Source organism: Parus major, chromosome 1 (genome assembly GCF_001522545.3).
Source record: "Parus major isolate Abel chromosome 1, Parus_major1.1, whole genome shotgun sequence".
In the NCBI taxonomy this organism is placed as follows: domain Eukaryota; kingdom Metazoa; phylum Chordata; class Aves; order Passeriformes; family Paridae; genus Parus; species Parus major.
Window position 1 is genome coordinate 7718670 of NC_031768.1, and position 23192 is coordinate 7741861.

General features: G+C 47.8%; 1 protein-coding gene across 9 annotated transcripts in view; it reads left to right on the forward strand.

Annotated features, from left to right (window-relative positions):
• Positions 1-7876, forward strand: part of BCOR (BCL6 corepressor) — an 82301-nt gene extending 74425 nt beyond the window's left edge. For all 9 annotated transcript variants that reach the window (XM_015632506.3, XM_015632500.3, XM_015632494.3 and 6 more), the window contains 4 exons: positions 3852-3997; positions 5140-5217; positions 5429-5579; positions 6750-7876. In XM_015632506.3, the coding sequence (XP_015487992.1) occupies positions 3852-3997; positions 5140-5217; positions 5429-5579; positions 6750-7044 (670 nt within the window). In that variant the 3' untranslated portion in view covers positions 7045-7876. The remainder of the gene's footprint in view (positions 1-3851; positions 3998-5139; positions 5218-5428; positions 5580-6749) is intronic.
• The last annotated feature ends 15316 nt before the right edge of the window (positions 7877-23192 follow it).

Below are 23192 nucleotides of genomic sequence, written 5' to 3' on the forward strand. Positions count from 1 at the left end.
TGAATCCGTGCCATTAGAGAAGCAAAGCCACATGCCAAAAATGCAGACGTCCCCTGCCTGTTAGCGAGGGCTCCACGTTGCTTCAGAGTTCGCTCTCTGGATTCATTCTCTGCAGCCAGTTCTGCTGTATCCTTCCCGCTGGCAGCTGATGAGCTCAGCCTTTTTTATTTTTTATCCCTGCGAGGACCATGCCAAGATGGCTCTCTTCCTGTGTCCTTTCAGCTGGGCTTGGCAGAGCCATACCTTCCAGCAGCTAATTGCGTTAAAGGAGAGTCAGCCTGCGTAGCTGCCCTCCTGCATCTCCTGCCTTGCCTCTTCCGTGGGGCAGCCTTGCGTAACGGAGAGGATGGAAATAAAAACCAACGCCAAAGCATGGCACTGCTCGGCCCGTTAGAGACCTCTCACTGCAGTGAGGAGAATTCTGGTGGTGCCTGAAAGGCTGAGAGCAAACCCTGACTGCTCTAAATAGTTTATAATTTTGGTGGTGGAATGATAAACCCCCAGTGAAATGTTTTCCTAACTCTAGTGGCAGTAAAAATAGTAGGAAGATTTCGGCAGTACACAAGAGAGGCTTGAGATGTGTGTCTTTTGTAAGATATTGCAGCTCTCGAATGTCCCCAGATCCTTCTGGGGCCTTTTGAAGGGTTTGTTTTAGAAACGAGCTGTGCAACGTTAACTGTACCATTAGGGATAGAGAGAGTGTTTATTTCCACGATGCACAGGGTGGAAGAGATTGTATGGCAAAGCAGCCCAGGAGAGGACTCCCAGGGATCTTCTTTTATTTTCACATCTGAAAAAGTTGCCTATTCCAGTAGTTGCTTTTGCATCCTACAAAGAGGATGGTTAAGCTCTGCCAAGACTGAAGAATACTCCCTCCTCTGCTGGCCCTGCTGGGAGAAGCAAACAAATAGCTGTGCCTTTGCATGGTTCCGCTCGTGAGCTTGCCAAGAAGCTGTTCTAGCCAGTAAAAGAGTCTGTCAGCGCTCTGTTTTGGCCTTTTCTCCCTTAACTTATCTATGGGGAATCTCCTTCCCCCCTCCCCCCTCCACCCCATCCCCGCCAGTGTTTTCTTTCCTTCCTTCTATTTATTGTTCTTCCTTCTTCCGCACTGCTTTACTACGCCTTTCCTTCCCCATGCCTCTATAAATTCCCCTCTCATGCCCAGGCAGCCTCCCTGTGTACTCTCAGATGACGAATCTGGTTCTGCCTGCCCCGCTGCCTCTGTCTGCAGCACCACGTTGGGCTTGGTGACCTGTAAAAAGGCAGGAGGAGGTTCCATCACAGCCTTACAGCCCAAGTGCTGCAATTTTTCCTTCCTGGGGAATGCCCAGGCACCCTTTAATAAACTCGTCTGAGTGTCGTTAAATCAATTGAAACACTGGGCGGTGATTTAGATGCTGTTTTTAATAAGTTAAGGGATCATCTTGAATTCATTACTGCTTCAAAAGCCACTTAGGTAAGTCCTCTTTAAAAAAAAACCCCAAGCACACACAAGAAAACCCACAAACCAGTAATCCCACAACACTCCTCAACCTCTCCCAAAACCAGAAAATCGTAATTCTGAAAAAAATTTAAAAATAATTCAAAATTAAAGACTCCAGTAAAGCGAGGGAGTGGGGGATAAAGAGCATTCCCAGCACTTGGCAACAGTCTGAGCTGCTCCTGGTGCCTGTTGCCAGACTTTCAGCCAGGGATGCTTCATGCCCAGTGGGGGACAGGAGGGTTTGCAGCAAGGCTGACCTTTCCTGCTGTAGATGCTCAGAGTGCCATGACCCAGCAGTTTAGGCCTCAGATGCTTGCTGACAGCAAGAAACACCTGATACTTCTGCAGCCTCTGTTATTTGTTGCCTCCTGCTTGGTGTCACATGGGATGTGACACTGTGATGTGGCATTGACCAGATCCTGGATGTGATGCTTCCCTGTGGGGAAGCACTGAGTCAGTAGGTGGAGGTGGGAGGGTGGGACTTCCACGGGAATCCCAGGAGTGCTGGCTCCTCCAACACTGTCTGTCTCAAAGGCATCAGTTTCAGTGTTATTTTAGAGACATTACCTCAGAAACTGAGAGGGGATATCCTGACCCTTTGCCAGTGAGATCCTCATGGACCTCTCCAGTCTTAAAATGTGAAGGTGGCTTTTCAAAGAGTGGTATTTTGGGCTTTGAAGGCGACCACATGTTGTGCTCTCTGCAGCCAAGGGTCTGAGGACTGGCACAAGCTGGACTGGGGACTGTGCTCAGCAGCTCGAGGACCATCTGCTTCTTCACTCTGTTGGTGCATGGGGTGTATGAGAGGCAGGCAGAATGGGATAAGCCCTCTTTCTGTAGGGAACGAGCCACCAAGTCCCCAAGTGCACCTCCTCAAGTCAGTATAATGTGCACATATCAAAACTGATACAACATGCAGCTTTCCAGCAAGATGGGTGCAAGCAAGAGCCCTTCACATGTAGCAGATGTTAGTCACCCTAAATCAAGGCCTACTTGGAGTAAATACATCTGGAACATCTTTTGAGACTTACCAGTCACCCTCCTCCCCCTCCTCCCAGCAGTGCTGTGTGATAGATGGGAAAACTGTGGTGTGCCATCCTCTTCTGACTGATTTGACCCTCCCCTCCTCTGTCCTGAGTTTTTGTGGATGCCAGGTCATGCCAAAGCAGTGGTGGCAGGGAGGGGACATTGCCCTGTGAGGCAGGAGTGGTGGGCTGTGACCTCTTGGCAGGAGGGAGTTGAAGCCCTGGTTGTCAGCTGAGCGTAGCCTGGCAGGTTGGGAGATGCACAGAGAGGTTCCCTTGGCTGTGCTTCCAGGTGACTTCCCCTGGTAACACCACTGTGAAAGCTTTCCAGGAAGGCAGTGTGTGATCCTGGTTAAAGTCCTTCCTTGTGTTTTCATACGAGCTCCCTGAGAGATTGAAAGCCTTGTTGGGGGCAGCAGTGTTTGCAGCCCAAAGGAGGATTGTGCTGAGTTGGGCTGCCATGATCACTGTCCACGCCTTGGACTCTGCTTTTAGTTCCCTGTCTAAGGAAAAGATGGGATTTTAACACATCTTCATTAGTCTGAAGGATAATATGTTCTACTTCCAGACAACTCCTCGTTACGTATAATCAATTTTAAAGGCAAAAGTTAATGCGATTTATAATTAGCGATAAGGAATTCTAAACCTGGAATTGCAGGCCTGTGTATTAATGAATAATCCTTCTGAAGGCTCACAAAATCTATGTCTGAGCTTGTATAGATTGCTCATGCCGCATGAAATGCGTTAATTTCCGGGTGGACTGCACTTAAAATAATATGTTTTTCTATTCTCTGATTAGAAGGGTTGAATTGTGCTGCAAATATATTCACAAGTACTGTTTAAAGAGGATGTTCTGCACAGAAGTTTAATTCCTAGCAAATTTTCATAACTTATTTCTGTGTACATAATTTAGGAGCTTCGGGTAACTGATTTCTGTGCTTGCCCAGAGGCAGGCTGAACGAGCCTTGCTCCACAACACGCTGTTAAATTGGCAGAGATTTGGAATGGTAGAGTGACTTGCAGCAAAATGATGTTTGTGAGGCTTCACACAAACTCCTGCTTTGTGTTACAGTGGTGTAATTATTTTACTGTCCCTCGAAAATGTGTGCAGTGAGGAATAGACGTAACAGAAATACGTGCCCTGAGAAGTCTGGCTGAAGACAAGAGGGGAGGGGGATGATGTGCAAGTAAAGCTGACAATAAGATGACTGGCAGCTATATTAATAGTGTTACTCTCTATAAATAACTTTTGATCTACAGTCAGAAGTTTCTTGTCAAAAACATTTGCATAATACTGTCGAGTCAAAATGTAACACCATGGTTTTCCTTTTATTTCACACCAGACCAATCCACGACGCAGTTGAGAACGACCACTTGGAAATTGTCCGCCTGTTGTTGTCCTATGGTGCTGATCCAACACTTGCAACCTACTCTGGGAGGACCATCGTGAAAATGACCCACAGTGAGCTCATGGAGACCTTCCTCACAGGTCTGTGCCCACACTGCATGGGGCTTTCTGGTCCTGGCAGATGTTCCCTGTCCCCCAAAGTCCCTCCTGCCTGGCAGGGTGACTTCATGCCAAGGGGCCATGGGTTGGGCTGGGCTGGGCTGCAGTAGCTCCCTCTTTGCCTGCAAAAACCCAGAGGCTGCAGGTGGGAAGCACAGCCATGCTTGGGGGCTCCTTCTAATTGAAACTCTTAATAAGTCTTAAGGATTATTCCACTGTCAGATTTGATAGGTGGGTAGGAGGTCAGCGGGCTGTTTCGGTGCCTTCAGTTTTCTGCTTGAAGTGAAAATAAGAAACTTGCCAATTCAAATAGATGTTTGTTAAACATACTTGTGTTTTCCCATGGTCTTGCTTTTTATCTTACACTATTTTTGGTTTTGCCAGTTCTGCCTTGTTTTATATCTGAAATACTATGAAAACACATTGAAGGCTCTTGCCTTTAAACATATCCATGTTGTAACACGGTTTTAGGGTTTTTTTTTCCTCTTAGTTTTGGATGAAGACACTTGCATTCCCTAATAACTTACTTCTGAACATGTTTGCAGTGTTCATAGCCATGAGTTTAAGAACTCACCTGTTTGCCTGTTTAAATGGTGCAGTATAGAAGGCACATAGGTGTTTCAGGACTCCAGTAAAGTCTGTATCTTTGACTTCCTATCATCCTGAATCCTAGTATCTTTTCATCAATTCAGCTTGTAAATCTCCCAAATTATATCTGTAGAAAACAACTACATCTTCTGAACATACCTGTATGGATAAACCTTTTTCATCAGTTTATTTGGGGCCACAGTTTTACCCTCAAGTTGGTGTCCAGAATAATTGTGAAGGCCAAAAAATGTGGTACACCCTACCTTCACAAAAATAAGATGCTGCTCTCATTACCTGAAGCTTAAGGTTGGGTCTGTCCCAGTTAGACCTTGGGTGATTATTTGATGTGGTGGGTCCTTATTTGATGTGGGGGAATGGTGTATGTATGCTGTTTGTGGCATGAGTGCCAGGAATATGGTGTGGGGTTTTTTGATGGTGTGGAGGACGCGTGTTGAGGCTCTGTGACGCGCTGTCTCCTAACTTGCCAGCTTTTTGTTCTCATCAGTATGTTTTTGTTGTTGTTTTTCCCTCTCCAGAGTATTTAACTGACCTGCAAGGTCGAAGTGTTGATGACCCTGGTTTGTACTGGGATTTCTATGGCAGCTCTGTTTGTGGTGAGCAAATGTTGCCCTTTATTTCTTTGTATGAAGAGACTTTAAAAACACGGGGCACGTGGGGGTGGGGGCTGTTTTGTTGTTGTGGTGGAGCATGCGAGGAAGGAAGCAAACTGATTTTGTTTACAGATCACGTCACTGGGGGGAAAAAAGCAAGACCTGTAACAGTCTTTTCATTGCTGACTTAGCACCTTTATTCAATTTTATTTAGATCCAAAAGATGAATCTGGATTTGATGTCTTGGCAAATCCTCCTGGCCCGGGTGATGAAGATGAAGATGGCTTCAGCGATGTGTTTGAATTTGAATTTTTGGATGAGCCTCCCTTACCGTGTTACAACATTCAAGTGTGTCTCTCTCAGGGGTAAGAACAAATACAGCTTTTGGGGTAAAAACAGCTGGGATAAGCAGCTTTTGTGTCAGTTGGGAAAATTGGCAGTTTGTGTCAGCTGGGAAAAGTGTATTTATGTAACATAAATGAGAGACCAATATTCTAACTGCTAGGGTTTTTTGGAAATAAACTAATAGGAGGTGAGAGGTGAAAAGGCTGGTTTGTCAGGGCTGAGTTTTTACTGCCATATTCCCAAGTGATGTTTGAACACAAATTTCCCTCCCTCATCCCAGACTGGCATCTTGTTTATAATTTCCCGAAATGGAAGTGCTTCTAGCACTTAAATTTGAGTATCATGTTTGTAAGGTGTTAATTATATTTCATGGGCTTTTCTGTTCTGCTGCTGAGTGGACACACCTTTGTGGATGACAAAAGGACACCATTACTGCTTTTCTAGACTTTGTAGCAAAACTGGTTTAAAGCTCTGAATTGGAACAAACAAATAAGTATCTTAGAGAAGATCCTATGATACTTAATAATAAGCCAATACCTGGAAAGTTGTATTATCCTTTATATTCAAGATATAAATTAGATTTGTAAGCGACTGTTGTTTACCATTTGCACCAATTTTGATGACAGCTAGTTTTAAATATTGATCCTGCAGGAGTGTGGGTTTTAGTATGTCTTTGTTACATGGGTGATGGATCTAACTTAATTCCCTGAAGTGGACAAGTACAAAGATTGAATTTTAAAACTGCATTCTTTATCTGACAAAAAAATCAGCTTACTGTTGACTTCTATATTGGCATCTCTGGAAGTCAGGGGTGTTGAATTTTGTGCTTTTAACTGCAAGCCATCTCCTTATTTGTGAAACAAAAGTTGGGTTCAGGTGGGCTAACCTTTAAGTGTCTGAGCTGGGATGGCTGCTGGCTCACATGAGCTCTGAGGAGCCCAGGTTTCATAGGTCCCAGTGCTCCCTGCATGCCTGGATCCTTCCTTCCCAGAGCTGCAGGTAGCAGTACTCTGAATAAATAAATACATACCTGCTCATCTGTTATATTCGACCCCTGTGCGACAGCCTTGATTTCAGAGGGATTGTTTGTGGGCTGGGGGAGGGTTTGCCACACAGCCATGTGGGGCAGAGTCAGGAATCCCTTGACTTAATGTCAGTTATTGGAGCCTCTTTCTCCTTGGCTTCCGCAGACCACGGAACTGGCTTCTGCTCTCAGACGTGGTGAAGAGGCTAAAAATGTCATCTCGCATCTTCCGCTGCAACTTCCCCAACCTGGAAGTCGTCACCATCACGGAGGCAGAGTTTTACAAACAGACTTCCCTCAGCCAGTTGTTTTCTTGTGCTACGGACCTTGAAGCTTTTAACCCAGAGAGCAAAGAGCTCTTGGACTTGGTAGAGTTCACAAGCGAGCTCAAGACTCTGCTCGGCTCCGAGCTTCACTGGTTGCATCCGCACGAGGACCCTCCCTTCGACATCGTCTGGTGAACCATCAGGCCATTTAATGTACAGTGCTCTATACAGCTACTTCTTTATGTATATGTGTTCAAATTAAATTGTTTCTGTAAAGAAAGGACACTATTAAATATGAAAATATCTTTCCTTTATATAAGAGATATGAATTCCAGTTGGATGGATTTTGGAAGAATTTTTTTTTAACTTCAATCGGTTTTTACAAAAATTGTTATATAATGTTTCTTTAAATGCACACAGGCTTTGGGATAAGTTTGTTATTACTCGGAACACATTTTTTTTTTAAAGAACACACCCACACACATTGACTTTGTTTCATACAAAGCACTGATTACACAGAACATACTTTTTCTAGGTGATGTGATCAAAGTCGTGTGGCTTATTTGGGAGATAGAATTCGGTAAGGCACTTGGTGATATTATTTTCATTTTTTTTTTGTTTACAGAATTACCTGCTTTGGCCAGGTAAGCACTATTGAATATAATTCAATAGTTTGTAATATAAATTAAACCATATCCATACGCATCAACTAATTGTAAGAACTTTTATATCCTAATTTAAAAGCTGTGAAATTTAGTTTTCACACATCAAACCGGATTGTTTATATATGTTTAAACATTTTATGCTCTTTATTTAAAGAAGACTTTGAACTATTTTTTCTGTACCTTGTAAAATATTGAAAAACTAACATATGTTGAAGTTGCTTGAAACTGTACATAAACTAAATTTTCTGAATTGTGTGTTTATGTTTGAGATCTGTGTTTTAACTTTGTAAGTAAATCTTCTGCCTTTGTATTTATATTTTACAAAAATTTTCTTAAAGGCAATAAAACTGTTGAGAAATGAAGAGGCTAAAGTGAATCCCATTAACTCTGTGCCCAGTTGTGACATGAGCTTCATCTCATTAGTGTTTATGAAAGGAGGGTGTGGTTTCCAAAGTGGGGCAGGCAAGCAGCTGATGAAATCTGGGGTACAATCTGTATTGGCTTTCTAAATTCCATGTTGCAAGAAAACATCAGGTGGGTGCTTTTGGTGGGACAAGGGTTTAACAGTGGTGTTCACAATACCTTCTGCACCATCTTTTATTTAAAGAATTGTGAATAGGTTCAGTCATTTTCCATCCCTTGACATCCTTCTAATTTCAATTGGCTGAATTCTCTTTTCAATGGAGCCTGCAGAGTGGAGGAAAATACTACCAGGGGAAATGCTTTAGTTTTAATGGGGAGCATTAAAGCTATGAGCACATTTTAGGAGGATTTAAAGGGACAGTGACCAGAATGTCACTTTTGCCCAGCTCTAGAACTTGTATCTAAGAAGCTGGGATCCCTGGGCTTGGACAGACCCTCTCTGCCTTCCCCTTGTGGAAGGAAATTCTTGCTGTGAACTCAAACTCCTGAGTTTTAATTCAGGGCTGTTATTGACAGCAGTATGTCTTATGATAGCCAATTGCCACTAAGGTATTTAAACTGCACTGCTCCTCTGATGGGGGCCAGGACCCCACCCAAAGGGTCTTGAGCAGAGCACCTGGTCAGTGGGAAAAGCATCTGGGAAGAAGTTTCTTGAAGGCTGAAGGTAAGGGAGAGCAGTGCCTCATTTCTGGATGTGCCCTGGAGGGGAAGACTCAGAGCTGCTGCCTCTCGTGGTGTGTTGCCCATGAGTGTTTTGCCAAACATTTGTGCTGTGTGGCTTCACAGTGGGGCTGTTCCTGTGGGTAAGGTGGTTTTGTAGCTGAGCCAGGAGGTGAGAGAAGGGTCCAAAAGCTGCCTGCTGCTGGACGCTGAAGTCTCATTTCTGCACAGTACAGGGAATTTTTAATCCTAACACATCTACCCACCTCCTTTTTCCAGACTTGGGGTAAGGAGGATGACGGTCTCCCCTGCTCAGCTTTTATGTGCATACTGGATTTCCTTTTCAAACAGTCTCCAGCTTTGCAAGGAACTGAAACACAGACACCTCTACTCTCCAGTGCCATCTGCTTTCACCCTCTGATTTTCCCAGAAAGAAGAGGGCCAGAAAATCTTAAGGGAGAGCGCTGAAAGCAGTTGTTATGGACACCTTTATCTGATCAGCTGTGCAATGCTTGGATGGCTAGAGCTGGGTATAAATCAGCTTCGTGCCACTTCCCGGGGTGTGTGGCAGGCACCTCATTTCTCCCTGAGCCCCTCGGGCAAACAAAAGATTGACACGGCTTCCTCTTTTGGCCAGCTCATCTTGAAGGAATCCCGAGCATCTCTGCTTAGTCAGCTCTCCCTGCCTTCCCTGGGTACAGCTGGGCCTTCTCCACGCTGGCTCCTGCCCACTGCTGGAATACAGACAGCCTCATGCGAGTGTGTGTGCCTGCCCCAGGCGCCTGTGCTCTAAAAATAGGGCCATGGCAGGGAACACCTGATCCCAGCGCTGTCCCTTGGTGTAACACAGCCGATTTCTGCTCCGGGATGTGCTTCTTTAAAGGGACATCGCTGTGGCAGGAGGGGGCACCAGCCTGGCTCGGCTGCCCCTGTGCTGGGTGTTTTGGGAGAGATTGTCACAGGAGAGGCTGGATGCAGGTGTAATCTTGCAGGACAAGCCCAGGGGAGAGTTGCCTTGGGAGAGGAGCGATGGCAGCGTGCCAGCAGGGCGTGAGCGTGGTGACAGCGAGTGTGGGCAGGGAGTGAAACCCTGGCCAGCGCTGGGAATGTCTGGATCCTGCAGGGCACAGAGCTGGGGCTGGGCGAGCTCCAGCCAGCGTGGGGGCTGTGTTCAGTGCTTCAGTTTCTGATCTCACACTCTTCTCCTTTAAAGCGCTTTCCTGTGCATCCTCCTTGGGCCAAACACGCTTGCTTCACACTGCTGGCTTTGCTCCAGGTTAATAAAAAAATGAGGAAATGGAAACGCAGCCTTTGGGGATGGTAAAACCCTGCTGATCCTGTTTCTTGCCTTCTGCAAGGTGAAAGCGTGGTGTTGATGCTGTTGGGGGCAAAGCCAAGGTGTTTCCTTGAATTTCCCCTGCTTGCTGCTTGGATTTGCCCAGCTGGGAGTCTGTGCTGCCCTGTGAAGGTGTTGGACAACCACTGGTGCAGTAGGGAAAAACCCTATTTCCAGCTAGAGCAGGCAGATGAGCATCACTTCAAAGAGGTTCCTTTTTTCAAGTTTTACTTGTTGCTGGCTGGGAAATCCCAGGGAATACCCAGTTCCAGGCTGGCTGCCTGGCAGGGAGGCTAAGGGGGAGCCACAGCACAGGCAGTGCTGGGAGGTTTCCCCTGAGGTAAGCGATGCTGCTGAGGACCAAAATATTGAACCTCTCCTTTGCCTTCCTACCTTACCCAAGAGTTCTGGTCAGCCCTGGGAGTTTCCTGTTTGGGATATTTCTCCCTCCAGCCACTCTTCTCATTTCTTCTGCTTTGCTGTGGTGGCTGAGCTGGAGTCTTGTGCCAGAGACACTGGGGCAGTGAGTGGCAAGCAGGGGTCAGAGGAAAGGTTGATGTGGTGCTGAGCCACATGGATTAGTGGTGGACTTGTCAGTGCTGGGCTAACATTTGGACTTGATGATCTTGGAGGTCTTTTCCAGCCTTAATGATTCTATCATTTTAGTTAGCAAGCACAGAATGGAAATTATTTTAAAAACTGCTGCCAAGGACTAAGCTCACTCCATGAATCAGAAGAGTTTGAAGCTGACTCCTCCCTTTATTTCTATGCTAAATATTGAAACTATAAGATGAGACCCATGATTTGAGCATTAATGTATCGGGGAGTGCTAAGTGCAGCTGCCATTCCCAGGCTCTGTGGGGCTGTTGGTAAACATTCAGCATCATCAGTTTGCACAGGGAAAAGGCACACATTATCGCTTTAATTTGCATGGATTCAAGGTAACTGGAAAAATAGCATTTTATCTGTTTCAAATTTTTTGCAGAACATATTTTCATTTCAGTACGAGGCCAGTGGTGGTAGGAGAGGGTTTGGCACCACCACACAAGGCAGAAGAGTTGAATGCCATAATTTTGAAGACACAGATCTTTTCTCAGTGTGCTCTTTCACCATCGCACTTCTCCTAGAAGGAGGAGCAGAAGGTGACAGGAATCCAAGTTTCACTTGGAGCGGTGTCAGGGGCAAAAATCTCCAAAGAGATCTGAAGAAGAGGAAGCTTTAAGCATCCCACCATGATGTCTACGTGCATGAGCCTTGCTGTTTCTGCATTTCACCCGTTAATGTGGTTGCATGTGATTGCATAGTGAAGAGGCTGTTTTCCTGCAAGTGAAGTGTGATGGATCCCGAGCAGCAGCGCTGCCTTCTGCCCTTGGGGTGAAGGGAGCCGTGGCTTCTTTCTGGTTTGCCAGTCCTGAAGAAAGCCCTGTCCACGCCATGTGCACATTTCCCTCCAGCAGACTGACGTGACTGTAGATGGTTGCTCTCTTGAGCCAGGTAGGAACCACAAATCTGTCACTAAATAGATTTTCCTTTTGTTGTCACATTAATTTGCAACTCATTAATAGTGACAGCAGTGAGGTACTGCACGGATGCAGATTTGCATATTCATGGTTAACTTATTATTAAACAAATAAGATTTCCCTAGCTTAGGGAAAGTACCAGAGTAATGCCACATTGTGCATTATAACAGCCTGAATGTTTTATTTTCTTTTTAATATGTTAATAGATGCAAGGGGCGCTCTTTTTTTAAGTAAATGTGCATCCATAAAAGAACGTGTAATTTAAAATATCACAATTGTTTAAATAGTAATCTATTAACAAACCTGCCAATAATTGAGCACAAACACCTATTTAATGTACAAATCAGTTAATCAATTCTAAATGCTGGCTTTGTTGCCTGATGACCGTAACACAGGCAGTACCAGCAAGGCACAACCAAGCACTCTGCTGGCGAGGTGACCCGGAGGTGGAGAGCTGATCCCATGTTTTATGCTTCGTTACAGTCAAATTGGTTGGTTTTCACAGTCGCTTTTGTTTCTTCTCCCCAGAGCAGTGGTGGGAGAGAAAGTAAAGACTGAGCTTGCTGTGGTACCCAGTGCCACCCTCTCGTCCTACTGGGCATGGCTGAGGAAAACGTGGCCAGCTCGGCTCTGCAGGGACCTCCTGCTCCCCCTTTTCTCTGCCAGCTCCTCCACCTGGAGGTACCCCCTAGACACCAGCTTTGGCTCAGCCCTGGCGAGGAAGGGGGAGAGCTCTGCCTCCAGCATGGCAGGTGGGCAGAAAACCTCCCTGGCACCAGGGTTTCTTCTCCTGTGCTGAAGTAACTGTGGTGAAAAGCCCTTGGAATTCAGCAGGTGCTCCAAATCTGCAGGTGAGAGGAGTGGGAGATGTGGAGCATGGGGCTGTCCTGCAGGCAGGTGTTTTAATTAATTTGCTGGTAAAAGTGAAGGTTCTTTTCCCTCAAAGTAGCACAACGTTTTTCTACAGAGCTTTTCAAGGCTATCCAGTATGCATAGCAACCCCTTCTTCAGATCCCTACTACCACATCCATATTTTTCATTCCCTTCTGGCTCTTTTAAAGATTTGTAGGGTAGCGGGCATAATTACATGTGAGGAAACCAGCTGGTAATTGCAGCTCCACTCAGTCCTGAAGTGAGGCTTTTTCCCTGACCTGACTTTCCAGAGTCCTTTGACGGTGTTGCCTAACCACAAAATGCGGTTCTTACCCCATCCTGCTGTTTCCTTGTGAGTCACAAGCCACCCCCTTTGAACCACTGGCCTGTGCTCCCAGCCTGCCCAGGCTCTGGAGCTCCTGTTTCTGGCTAATTGCAAAGGGTGTACGGCCCTGAAGACACACAGATAAAACCGAGGATGCTGAAACGCAAGCGTAAGTCACCCAAAGACTGCATCCCTGCAGGTGCAGAGCAGGGTGAGGCTGTTTTTAAAACCTGTGTACAGCAAGCTCAGAGCACCCTTCTCCAACAGGGGATAATTTCATTTTCTGATGTGGGATCTGCTTTTATCTTCATCTCCTGGCTCAGGCCTTTCCTTGGCACAATGAGGAGTGCCAGTGGGACTGCAGCCCGATTTCCACTGCTCTGTGGCTGCAGGCTTTTCCACACACTGAGGATGTAGAGGGTTAGGCAACACATGTGGCAGACGCTCGTGATGTCAGAGACAGTGTTTAGTATTTGTAGCTGTCAAAATTTCAAGGAAAAGGCTACCTAATGAAAACCCTTTTCAAATGTGCCATGAAACTCCTGTTTAAGTAAAGCCTATGTGAAGGCAAGTCCTGACAGGCCTCCTGAAATGAAAAGGGCAGATTATTTAACAGCTGATCAACACTAATAACCCTTGGCAAATACAGTATGCAAATTCAGAGCTGGAGCCAACATGTGCCAGAGGGACTCTTGTGTGACAGCCTGGCCTGGCTGCTCTCAAACTGCTGCTGGTAAGCACAGAGCCCAGCCCTGGGAGTGGGGAGACCTGGGCTGCCACTGCCACGTGTCGTGTCAGTGGTCTGTGGGTGATTGTTGAGGAGAAGTTCCTCCACCACCACAGGATTCCAATGGGCATTTGGTGTCTGACCACGCAGTGGGGCCAGGCTTGGTCTCCCTTGCTGAGGTGCTGGAACTGATGGCATAAAGCACTGAGGGAAACAAATAGTTTGAAGCTGGGTACCTTGTCTTCCCCACCTCATGTCACTTAAATATCACTTTTAAGTATCTTTGTGACCTGCCAGTCTACACAAATGTAATTCTTCTTTCTGAACCATGCCAACCCATGGGCAGTTTAGCAAGGGATGCAGTTGGGTTTCCAGAGTTCATCCTTCTGTCCCCTTGCTCCATGTCATGAGGGTGGCTTTGTATCTGCCCAGCACAACTCCCCAGCCCAGGGATCCTGTCTGTGCTAGCCCCTGGCTGCTGTGAGCATCTGGGGGTTTGATCCATCCCTGCAGGGCCAGCTCAGCACATGGCAGTGCTTGGGAATGTCCCCACAGGGGCTGCACGCACTCATTAAAGCAGCAGATGACAGACCCAGAAGCCACTCAGGGTGGGTGGGTACAGGGTGGGAGCCCACCCATTCCCCTGCAAGGGAAGGAGTCAATGCTGCCGGGGTCTGGGAGCAGGGCAAGGGGTCAGGGAGAGCCAGGGAAGTGTTGCCCTTTTGGTGGCAGTGTGGCATTACCTTGGCTCAGAAAGTTGGGTAAGCCTGTGCCTCCAAAACCTGGATGCTGTGCCCATCCACCAGCTGGTGCTCCTTTCACAGCCCGTAACAGCCTAGTGACCAAACCTGCCTGGTCCCCAAGGGGTTACCTCTCCTGAAATGGCTGCCATGCCCAAAGAGATGGAGTGCCTTTGAGTACTGCTGTTTTCAAAGGCTCAGGAGTGAGCTTGATTAGCAAAATCAACAAAGAGATGCAAATACGCTGCAGCAAAAAGGTGCTTTGTAAGTCTGGGAGTCGGGGCCCTGGGTAGCGGGCAGCAGCAGCTCTGAGAGCTGGAAAGGCTGGAGAAGGGAGGGTGTGTTATTCCGGGGAAAGCAGCGGCTCAGGCCGGCTCTGTGGACACAAAGCAGCGTCTCTGTCTTCAAGGTTATTTAATAGTAAACAAGAGCTGTCGGGAGGGAAGGAACCCGCAGCTGCCCAGGCACTCTCAGGCTATCCTGTGAGCACAGCAGATGTGGCACAGGCAGTGCAGGCTGGGGGATGCAGAAAGCCCTTGCCCAGCCTTACAGCTACAGCTGCAGATCACCTCACAAACACAGCCTCACGCTCAGCCCACGTTTGACTTGCCAGGGTTTCAAACATCCCACCAAGTTTCTAACAAGGTTAAAGCCTTTCCTGCTCACTGTTTGCTTTCACTCCACCTGCGGTAACTCTTGGTGCTCCACGGGGCCCCCAGCTTTGCTTTGGAGGCAGAACAAGGTGAGTCAGCCCCATCCCTCACCCAGCAGCGCTGCAGGAGGAGGAGGAGGATGAGGATGTGGAGGAGGAGGATTAGCAGAGTGGGTCTGCTCAGCAGCTGCTGCTGAATCACAGCAAGCTGGCCCCAAGGACGGTCCCTCTTCTGCTGCCAGTGGCTCCCGAGTGCACAGGAATGCAGCATCCCAGGCTGTCTGATTGTCAAGGCGTGAGGCAGTTCTAAAAACACACAACAGAGACTTCTGCAGGGCTTGGTCCTTTATAAAGTGAATTTATTTGACAGATTTATGTCTTTATCAGGTATTTGTCTAACTCCATGACACTGAGAGACCTGATTTCCTGGTACAAATGTTAAAATGTAAACTCCCAGAGGTGTGGATTGTCACACCCAGTGTCCAAAATATTCTCACCCCGATTTCAGTGTCCTGGTGTGAGAGTGGGAGACCCCAGAGATGCTGGACAATCCATGCTATGATCACACAAGAAGAGCTCCAGTAAGAGGACAGGAGACAGGCTTCTGGCCCATCCTGGCTGAGTGGCTGGTGGATTCAGGGGTTAAAAACAAGCCCTTTGTGAGCACTGCTCCATCCAACAGGATGGAGAGATTAGAAACACCTAAAGCGCCTGAAGGTTTGCAGCACCACTGACTGATCAAATAAAAATATGTGAATCATAAATCAATGTAATTTAAAGCAGACTTATTTAGAAATTGAGATTGGGCACTAAGGGACTTATTCAAATCACTCTTGCCATTGGCCACCCCCTGCAACTCTAGGTACTCTCCTGGGGTAGGTGAGGTGGGGGTGCAGATGTGCTTCCTCCCATTTAAATCAGACCTGGGCAGGGAGCTGGGCCAGGGCTGCTGGGGAGGAGGAAGAAGAAGAGGAGGAGGAGGAGGAGGAGGAGGGACTCAGCTGGCTGCTCACCCCGGTTGCTGCCTGGCCCTGCTGGCCAGCGGCAGATGATGGCCAGACGGCAGGAGCAGGCTGTGCCGTGTGGCTGCAGGATTACATGAGGTCTCAAGGCAGCCCAGCGTGTCAGGGACCACAGTCAGTCCCAGCAGAGACAGACGCTCTGGTGAGCGCCTTCCCTCGCTCACTTGGCTTAACAGACTGCCTTGGCTGTGCTCCTGCCATCCTTTGTCACTTCCCCAGCTCAGCAGGCAGCATCTGAGGGGGGACACGCTGCAGTTGTGCACAGTGTGTGTGTATATGTGTGTGTGTGTGTGTGTGTGTGTGTGTGTGTAGGGGGTGCTTGTTCCCAGCTGGGCAGGAGATCCCATTACCTGACCCAGAGCAGGAGCCAGGAGCAGGAAGGTTGGCTCTTGGCTCTCTCTTCCCATCAGGCTTGCAGTCACCCTGCAAACACATTAAGCTTTCCTAAAACGGCACTAGAGAGCTTGAACAGCAATACCACTGTGGCATTTATTAATTTTTTAGCATAGCTCTCCCCCCACCTCCACTGTGATTTGCATACCTGTTAATCCTCTCCCTGCTGCAATAATTCTGTGAAGGATAGGGAAATGATATCTGAGCAATAACTCCTTGACTCTGAAGCTGTGGAGCCCTGTGTGCCATCCTGATCAGAGCAGAGACTCCCAGTGAGTGGAAGTATGAGGTTTAACCTCCTAAGAGACCTATCTCACCTACAAGACCCAAGGAAAGCCATCCATCCTGATTATGTGGAACCCAGCTCTGCCATTCCCAGATGGTTCTGCTCCCATTTTCCTCCACGAAAGCCCCTGCCCTTGGCAATATTTTGCCTTCACAAAATTACTGTTCCCCCTGCAGCAGAGTTGCTTCCTGTGGGGCAGGGGAGGAAAGCTGTGCACTCTGGCGGTTCCATCACTTCTTCCAGCCCTGTGTGGGGAGCTGGGAACAGCCCCAGCTTCCTGCACATGCTGGGATTGAGCATCCCATGGCAGGACTGTGCTGCAAGCTCTGACCCCAGCACTTTGGATGGCTTCTGGTGAGGTCTGTGACAGTTTTAACCAGCAAGAAGCTGCAGACCCCAGCAGCTTCATTCATCACTTTTCTTACTGCTGTCTTCATCCCCTTCCCTCCAGCTTTTTATTTCATTTGGATCTGTGGATGTCTAACACCTTTTCCAGTACAAAGCCTAAAGATGAGTCAGTCAGGTCCAGGTCCAGGGTCCAGGTCCAGGGAACAAATTTCTACAGAAATCCCTGGAAAAGTTGAGCCATTTTTTCTTGTCATCCCACTTCCTCTGTGACCAGGAGGGGACAGGGTAAGTAGGCATGGGAGGAAGGACAGCAGGGTGATGAGTAGGTGGTGGAGAGCTCTAGGGAGCTCACTGCCCTTATTTGGAGCCAGCAGTGTGGGTGGACAACAGAGGGAAGCACAGGAGAAGAGCAGGAAACTAAGTTTGAGGAGGACACTTCTATCACATGATGATAAGTCCCCAAACAGCAAGCATGTCTCAGTGAGGGAGTGACTAAAAACCCAGTTTGCTGCAGCTTTGTTAAAACTGTGCTGTGCTCTGGCTCTGCTGGAAAAATAAATAATTTTTAAGGTCTGAAAGATGGATCTCTGAGGGCTCTGGCCTGATCCTTGTGTGCTGTATGTGCCCCTATGTATACAGCTGTATGGGCTCAGTGTGCAGCAGTGAAGGAGGTGAGGAGAGGGGATGCTCACCATCTCCATGTCCTGTGACCATGAGAAGCTGCCCCTGCTGCTTTTTGCCAAGCACAGGCAGGGAAGATCAGAGGCATCAGGACAGCAAACCCAGCGTGCGAGCCCCGGTGAAGAAAGGCTGCACCACTGTCCTGTAGGGCCAGCAGGGAGTGTCCCTTGGCTCTCCAGAGGCTCATGCCTCAGGCAGGGGGGCTGGGAGGCTGGGCAGGGCACACCTGGAGCAGCAGATGAGCACAAGCAGGCTGGGTGTCCATGCTCACAGCCTGGATGCCACTGCAGCAGTGGCTCATCAGGCACCCCAGCCCTGTTGGCAGTGCTTGCCCCATCAGGCACTGACAGCGAGGTCTGGGAGGTTCCTCTTTCTGGGCTATATTAAGGCTCACACAACGGCTCCAGAGTGGGGTGAGAGGACAGCAAGGAGTTGTGAAAGAGCAGCACGCTGGAGCCTTTTGGCAGTGTTTCAGAAAATGGGGTGGTCCAGTTAGGGAGTTCAGGAAATTGTCTGAGTTAGATTAAACATTTTCTAAAACCTTCTGGGTTGCTTGAGAGCTGACTTGAAAGTTGGCAAAGCTAAATAAAACAAAAGTTAACACACTCCCCTCAAATTATTCTGTTACAGGTCTAGTATAAAAATCAGACTATTTTCCATTACTTTCAACATCTCCTTCCATCTGAAGGCAAGAGTATCTGCACAGTAAAATGCTGGGATGCTTGCACAGCCATGCAGGGGGCCACATGTGACACATAAGAGCTTTAGAATGCATTCCAATAGCCATAAACCATGAGACTTCTGGGCAGAAAACTGGATTTCTCTCCAGTTGAAGCCTGGGTGTAAAAGAGTCTCTGTGGGTCTGAGGCTTCCTTCAGCATCAAACCCCTGGAGTGCCCAGCAGCAGAGATCTTGCTCTGGACATGCTGCTCGTTCTCCAGTAGCTGTACTTTGCCCCTCAGGAGACAAGACTGCCACAGTTTGGGCAGGAGAAGCATCATCCTGCACATCAGCCCTGCACAACAGCAACAGTGAAAGCAACAGTGGGGTTTCTCTCTGGAGAGGATGGGAAATGCATGATGCCTGAGCAAAACAAGAGCTCCTCTGCCCTCATGCCCTCTGAGAAGACTGACTTCAAGCTGGGTGTCTCTCCTTCCCTTCCGAGAGCAAGCAGAGCTCAACCTGCCTGAAGCAAATGATTTCCACTGCTCATGAAGGCTGTGTGCAGCCAGGAGATGCAGAGCACAGCCACACCCTCCAAAATCCCCACCAGCTTGGGAAACTACTTGCTTCTTGTCTCTTGGGAAAAGTTTCTACTTGTAGAGTCGGAAGTGGTATCAGGCACAGAGCAGATGTTGGCGGCTTCCTCGCTCCATGGAAATAAGGAAGTAGGAAGCCCATTTAGACAAACAGTTCCACATAAATCTTAGCCTGATGTTTCTTGCCTGTACGATCTCTGCAAAGGGTAAATTGAACTCTGCTTCATTGACGAAGCCCAGTGCTATTAGTTATACCTGTCTTTACTGCAGAGCTGCTTTGGGTGAGAAAAGAAAAGCAGTATGGCCCCAGGAGAGAGAAAGAAATCAGAACATAAATGCAGGTATCAAAGCAGAAAAATGCAGAGAGTGGTATTAGCCCAGGGTATGCTGGAGAAGAAAACAAACTCTTATCACAGCGAGAGCAGAGGAAGCCATCCCACCGAAGGGAGGAGACAAGGAGGACAGCCGACATCCTGTGGAGAGGGAATCTAAGGTCTGGGGGAGGGAAAGCACAACCCCAAAGGCATGGCATTGGGGAGGGAATGCTCTTAAAGACACAGCTTCCCTGCACGCCTGTGTGGACAGGGTGAGGCGGCTCCCAGGGCAGGGCTGTGAGTGCCCCTGTTTCCAAACCATGGGGTCTAGAGGCTCCTTGCCATCCACAAAGTGCCAGGAGAAAGTGGGAGCCTAAACACCTGCCTGGAACCTGGTCAGATGAAAATGAATTATTAAAAGAAGTGAAGATTTATTGCCTTTAAAAATTTATTAACAGGACAAGGAGAACAACTTTCTGCGGGAGCAATGTTGGGAGGCAGCAGCAAGAAACGGAGTTTTGCCTTTAAAGGTGGCCATCTCCAGGCAGGAGCTGGTGGCTGGTCTCTGACCAGGGGGTCAGAAAGGGGTCAAAAGCACGCTGCTCCCACCCAGTGCCCAGCCCTTTTTGGCAGATGTTGAACATCCAAAGGACAGCACAGGAGGACCAAACAGAAACAGCAAGGACGCCTCTCCTTTCAGTGTACAAACCTCACGAGTGATGGGCACCTTGGCTAAACCCTGCAAGAGCCACAGAAGCCTGCTTGCTCTGCTTTTGGAAGGAGCAGTCACCAACCTGCCCTCAGGCACTGGATTTCCAAGATATCACTTTTTTAAAGCTAGGAATCCAGAAGTGATTCCTGCTCTGACCTCTAGCAGAGGAGGAGTGATGCTGTGGGGATGAGAAAAGGAGGAATGATCCAGGGGAGGATTCCCAGCAGTGAGTCAGAGGGGAAAGAGACTGAGGTGGAACTGGTAAAAATAGTTCGGGGAACAGGGACAAGTCCTAAAAGAAACGAGTCTTTGTGCAAAAAGGATAAAATAAAATCAGAAAAGGCTGGAGCAGCACCGCAGAGATAGAGCTGAAACTGAAGACCGGGAAGGAAAGGCAAGAGGGGAACACAGAGAGGCTCCTGTCAATCTGTGTGGTCAAATTTAACAACATTGTAACATTTTGTATCATTGTAACACAAAATTTAAGATTTTTAACACCAGGTCTTATGGAGGCGTTGCTATTTCTAGCCATCTGCCAGTGCTGTCTACGCAGGCAGGTGGGGGTGAAGACACTTTCCCTCAAGATTTCAGCTTCTGATTGTGTTCTTTATGCCCAAAGGGTGGCCCTTGAGGCAGAACAGCTAAAGGAAGACCCTGTCTGTACACTTCTGATTTTAGTCACACCCTGGTAAGTGTTTTCTGGTGAGCCCACCTGATGATGGAGATGATAAAGAGTAAAACTTCCTCCTGCTGCTCCTACCCACTGAAATAGTACTTGACAGCAACTGCACTGCCAATTTGGATTCCATCCCTCGGTGCCCAAACCTATGAAAATGAGTGTAGCCATTTGTCTTGTCACTTCTCTCCTTCCCCAGGTGTTTGGTCACACGAGCAAAGTGCAGCTACAATGAAAGGGACTAAACCCAGATGCTCTTGGACATCCCACAGGTCCATCTCTGCTCTGCACCTGCTGTCCATCTCTGGCCATTTGCTTCTGTGGGCCTTGCTCTTCCTCATGGATTTTCTTTTGAACTTTTATTTTTCCTGCCTGTGGTTGAACGTCCTTTCATGCACATAACATTTAATTAGTGTACGTAGTGGTGACGCTGGCCACATCAGTGCTCTCTATGCAACAGAAGCAATTTGCTCATGTTGATTTACTTTTTAGAGCTCCTTACATTTGTTGACTGAGAGATGAACTCTTGCTCATTTCTATTGAAACACACAAAGAGTACTACAGCTCAGAGCTGTGAGCCAGCCGAGAGGAAAACATCTTGGAGCTCTGACTAAAGTGCAGGGGAAGTCCCCCTCTGATCCTGGGCTGTGGTTTACAAACCAGATGGTAACTTTTATGTATGTATGTATGGCCTTTTTTAACCACACTAAGATACTTATTTACAGAAGACCTGGCCTGATGATAGAGTCTCTGTATTTGCAAACAAACAAACCTGTTGAGATAAAAACAAAGTTCTGCTTTAAAGTGTGTTTCACTGGAAACAATACCAAACCCAACCCCAGCCATTATATTCAAAAGAGAAGCAAACTCTCTCTCCCAAACCCCATATCTTGGAAATCCCATTATCTCAGCACCAAAGGCTATCAGGGACCAAGCTCTGCGTCAGAGCTGTCCTCTTAGAGCTAAGTCACACCGTGTCAGCACCAGGCTGTTTTGCAGGTGGGGGAACACCTCTGTTCTGTACTGGCAAAGGCTTCTACGTGGAATACAGATTAGCAGCAAAGCTGGGTGGATAAAAGTGCAAAATCAGCCCTGCCAAAGAGAAAAGCAAGGAGCTCCAGCAGCCCCCAAGCTGACTATGCCTGGTTAGCTGGATGTGAGTGTGCCTGCATGAGGCAGGGTCCCAGTGATGCTCCCAGCTGGCATGGCTGTGGTGGCACACACACCTGGTGCACAGCCACCTACACTACCAGAGCTCTCCTGTGTTATATTGTTCCTTGCCATGGTGTGTACAAATGCTTATTCATAAAGGAAGATAAAATAACAAACTCTGTGGTGACTCCTGCACATGTGATGTGAGAAAATGGGATTTTGCTGCATTAAAAAAAAAATAGGACAAGATGCTAACTCATCAATATTTTTATTATGCTAGTTAACCTACCTCAAACAGGTACACAACAAGGCCAAGCAATTGTGGAGTGTGTTTGAGCTGAGAAAGAAAAAGGAAAAAAAAGAGAAAAAGTTCTCTAAAGGAAAGTTCAGATACATTTCAAAGTGCTACAGCTCCAAAAACACCAAAGGAGTTTTATCAAACTTCCCAGCAAAACTTTCCTCTGACAGGAAATAGGGCAAGTGAGATTTCAAAGGGAGACATCTGAGATGATGACTGAAAAAACCTCCAAGCCTGAGCCCCCTGAATGTGCATTTGTCCTGAGCTGTATGTAGCATGGCTACTGTCAGACTGTAATTAAGATGAGAATATGCACTAAGCTCATTGACTAAAGTTCTGGAATAATCTTGGCTATAGTTGAGACCTTAGATTCACCCGAAGCACCTGAGTTATCACAAAGCACTGATTCACCAACCCTTAAAAAGAGTGCAGCCTTTAAAAAAATTTTATTATTTAATTTCTCTTCTAATTAACAGCAGGTAGTGAATAGGAAAGTGTTTATCCTCCCCCCTACCTCAGCTCACTACCCTGCTGTGTTATGACAGATGGAATGTTAATTAACGTGACCTGGCATAGAATATTTAATTCAAGACAGAGTATCATGGAAACATCTGACTGCCTCAGGGCTGGTCACCTACCAGGTACACCCTGGAAAAGCCTCCTGTGCACTGTCCCATGGGCACCCACAGCTGTCAGCTGAGCTAGTCCAAAGAGGGGTGAAAGGCCCTGCCGACACGAGGTTCCTGAGGGCTCTGGGGAGGCTGAGGACACATGTTGAGAGGAAGAGGTTCCTCAGGAAGGAGAGGCTTGTGAAACTGCCTCAAGACAATCCATCCCTGGGTGACCTTTCCATTCAACAGCCAGGCACCTCTGCAGTGGGAATGCTGTGTCCCTGCTCCATGACCTGTGTGCCTGGTCTCCTCTCCCTCCGTGCAAGCGCAGCTCCCCTGCTCCTTCCCCGGGTGTTTCACCGACCCTGCCTGTTCCCTACTGTGCTTACCCAGTACACCCAGTGTGCCCAGTACACCCCCAGTGTGCCCAGTACACACCCAGTGAGCCCAGTACACACCCAGTGTGCCCAGTACACCCAGTGTGCCCAGTACACACCCAGTGTGCCCAGTACATACCCAGTGTGCCCAGTACACCCCCAGTGTGCCCAGTACACACCCAGTGTGCCCAGTTCACTCCCAGTGTGCCCAGTTCACACCCAGTGTGCCCAGTACACCCAGTGTGCCCAGTTCACCCAGTGTGCCCAGTTCACACCCAGTGTGCCCAGTACAC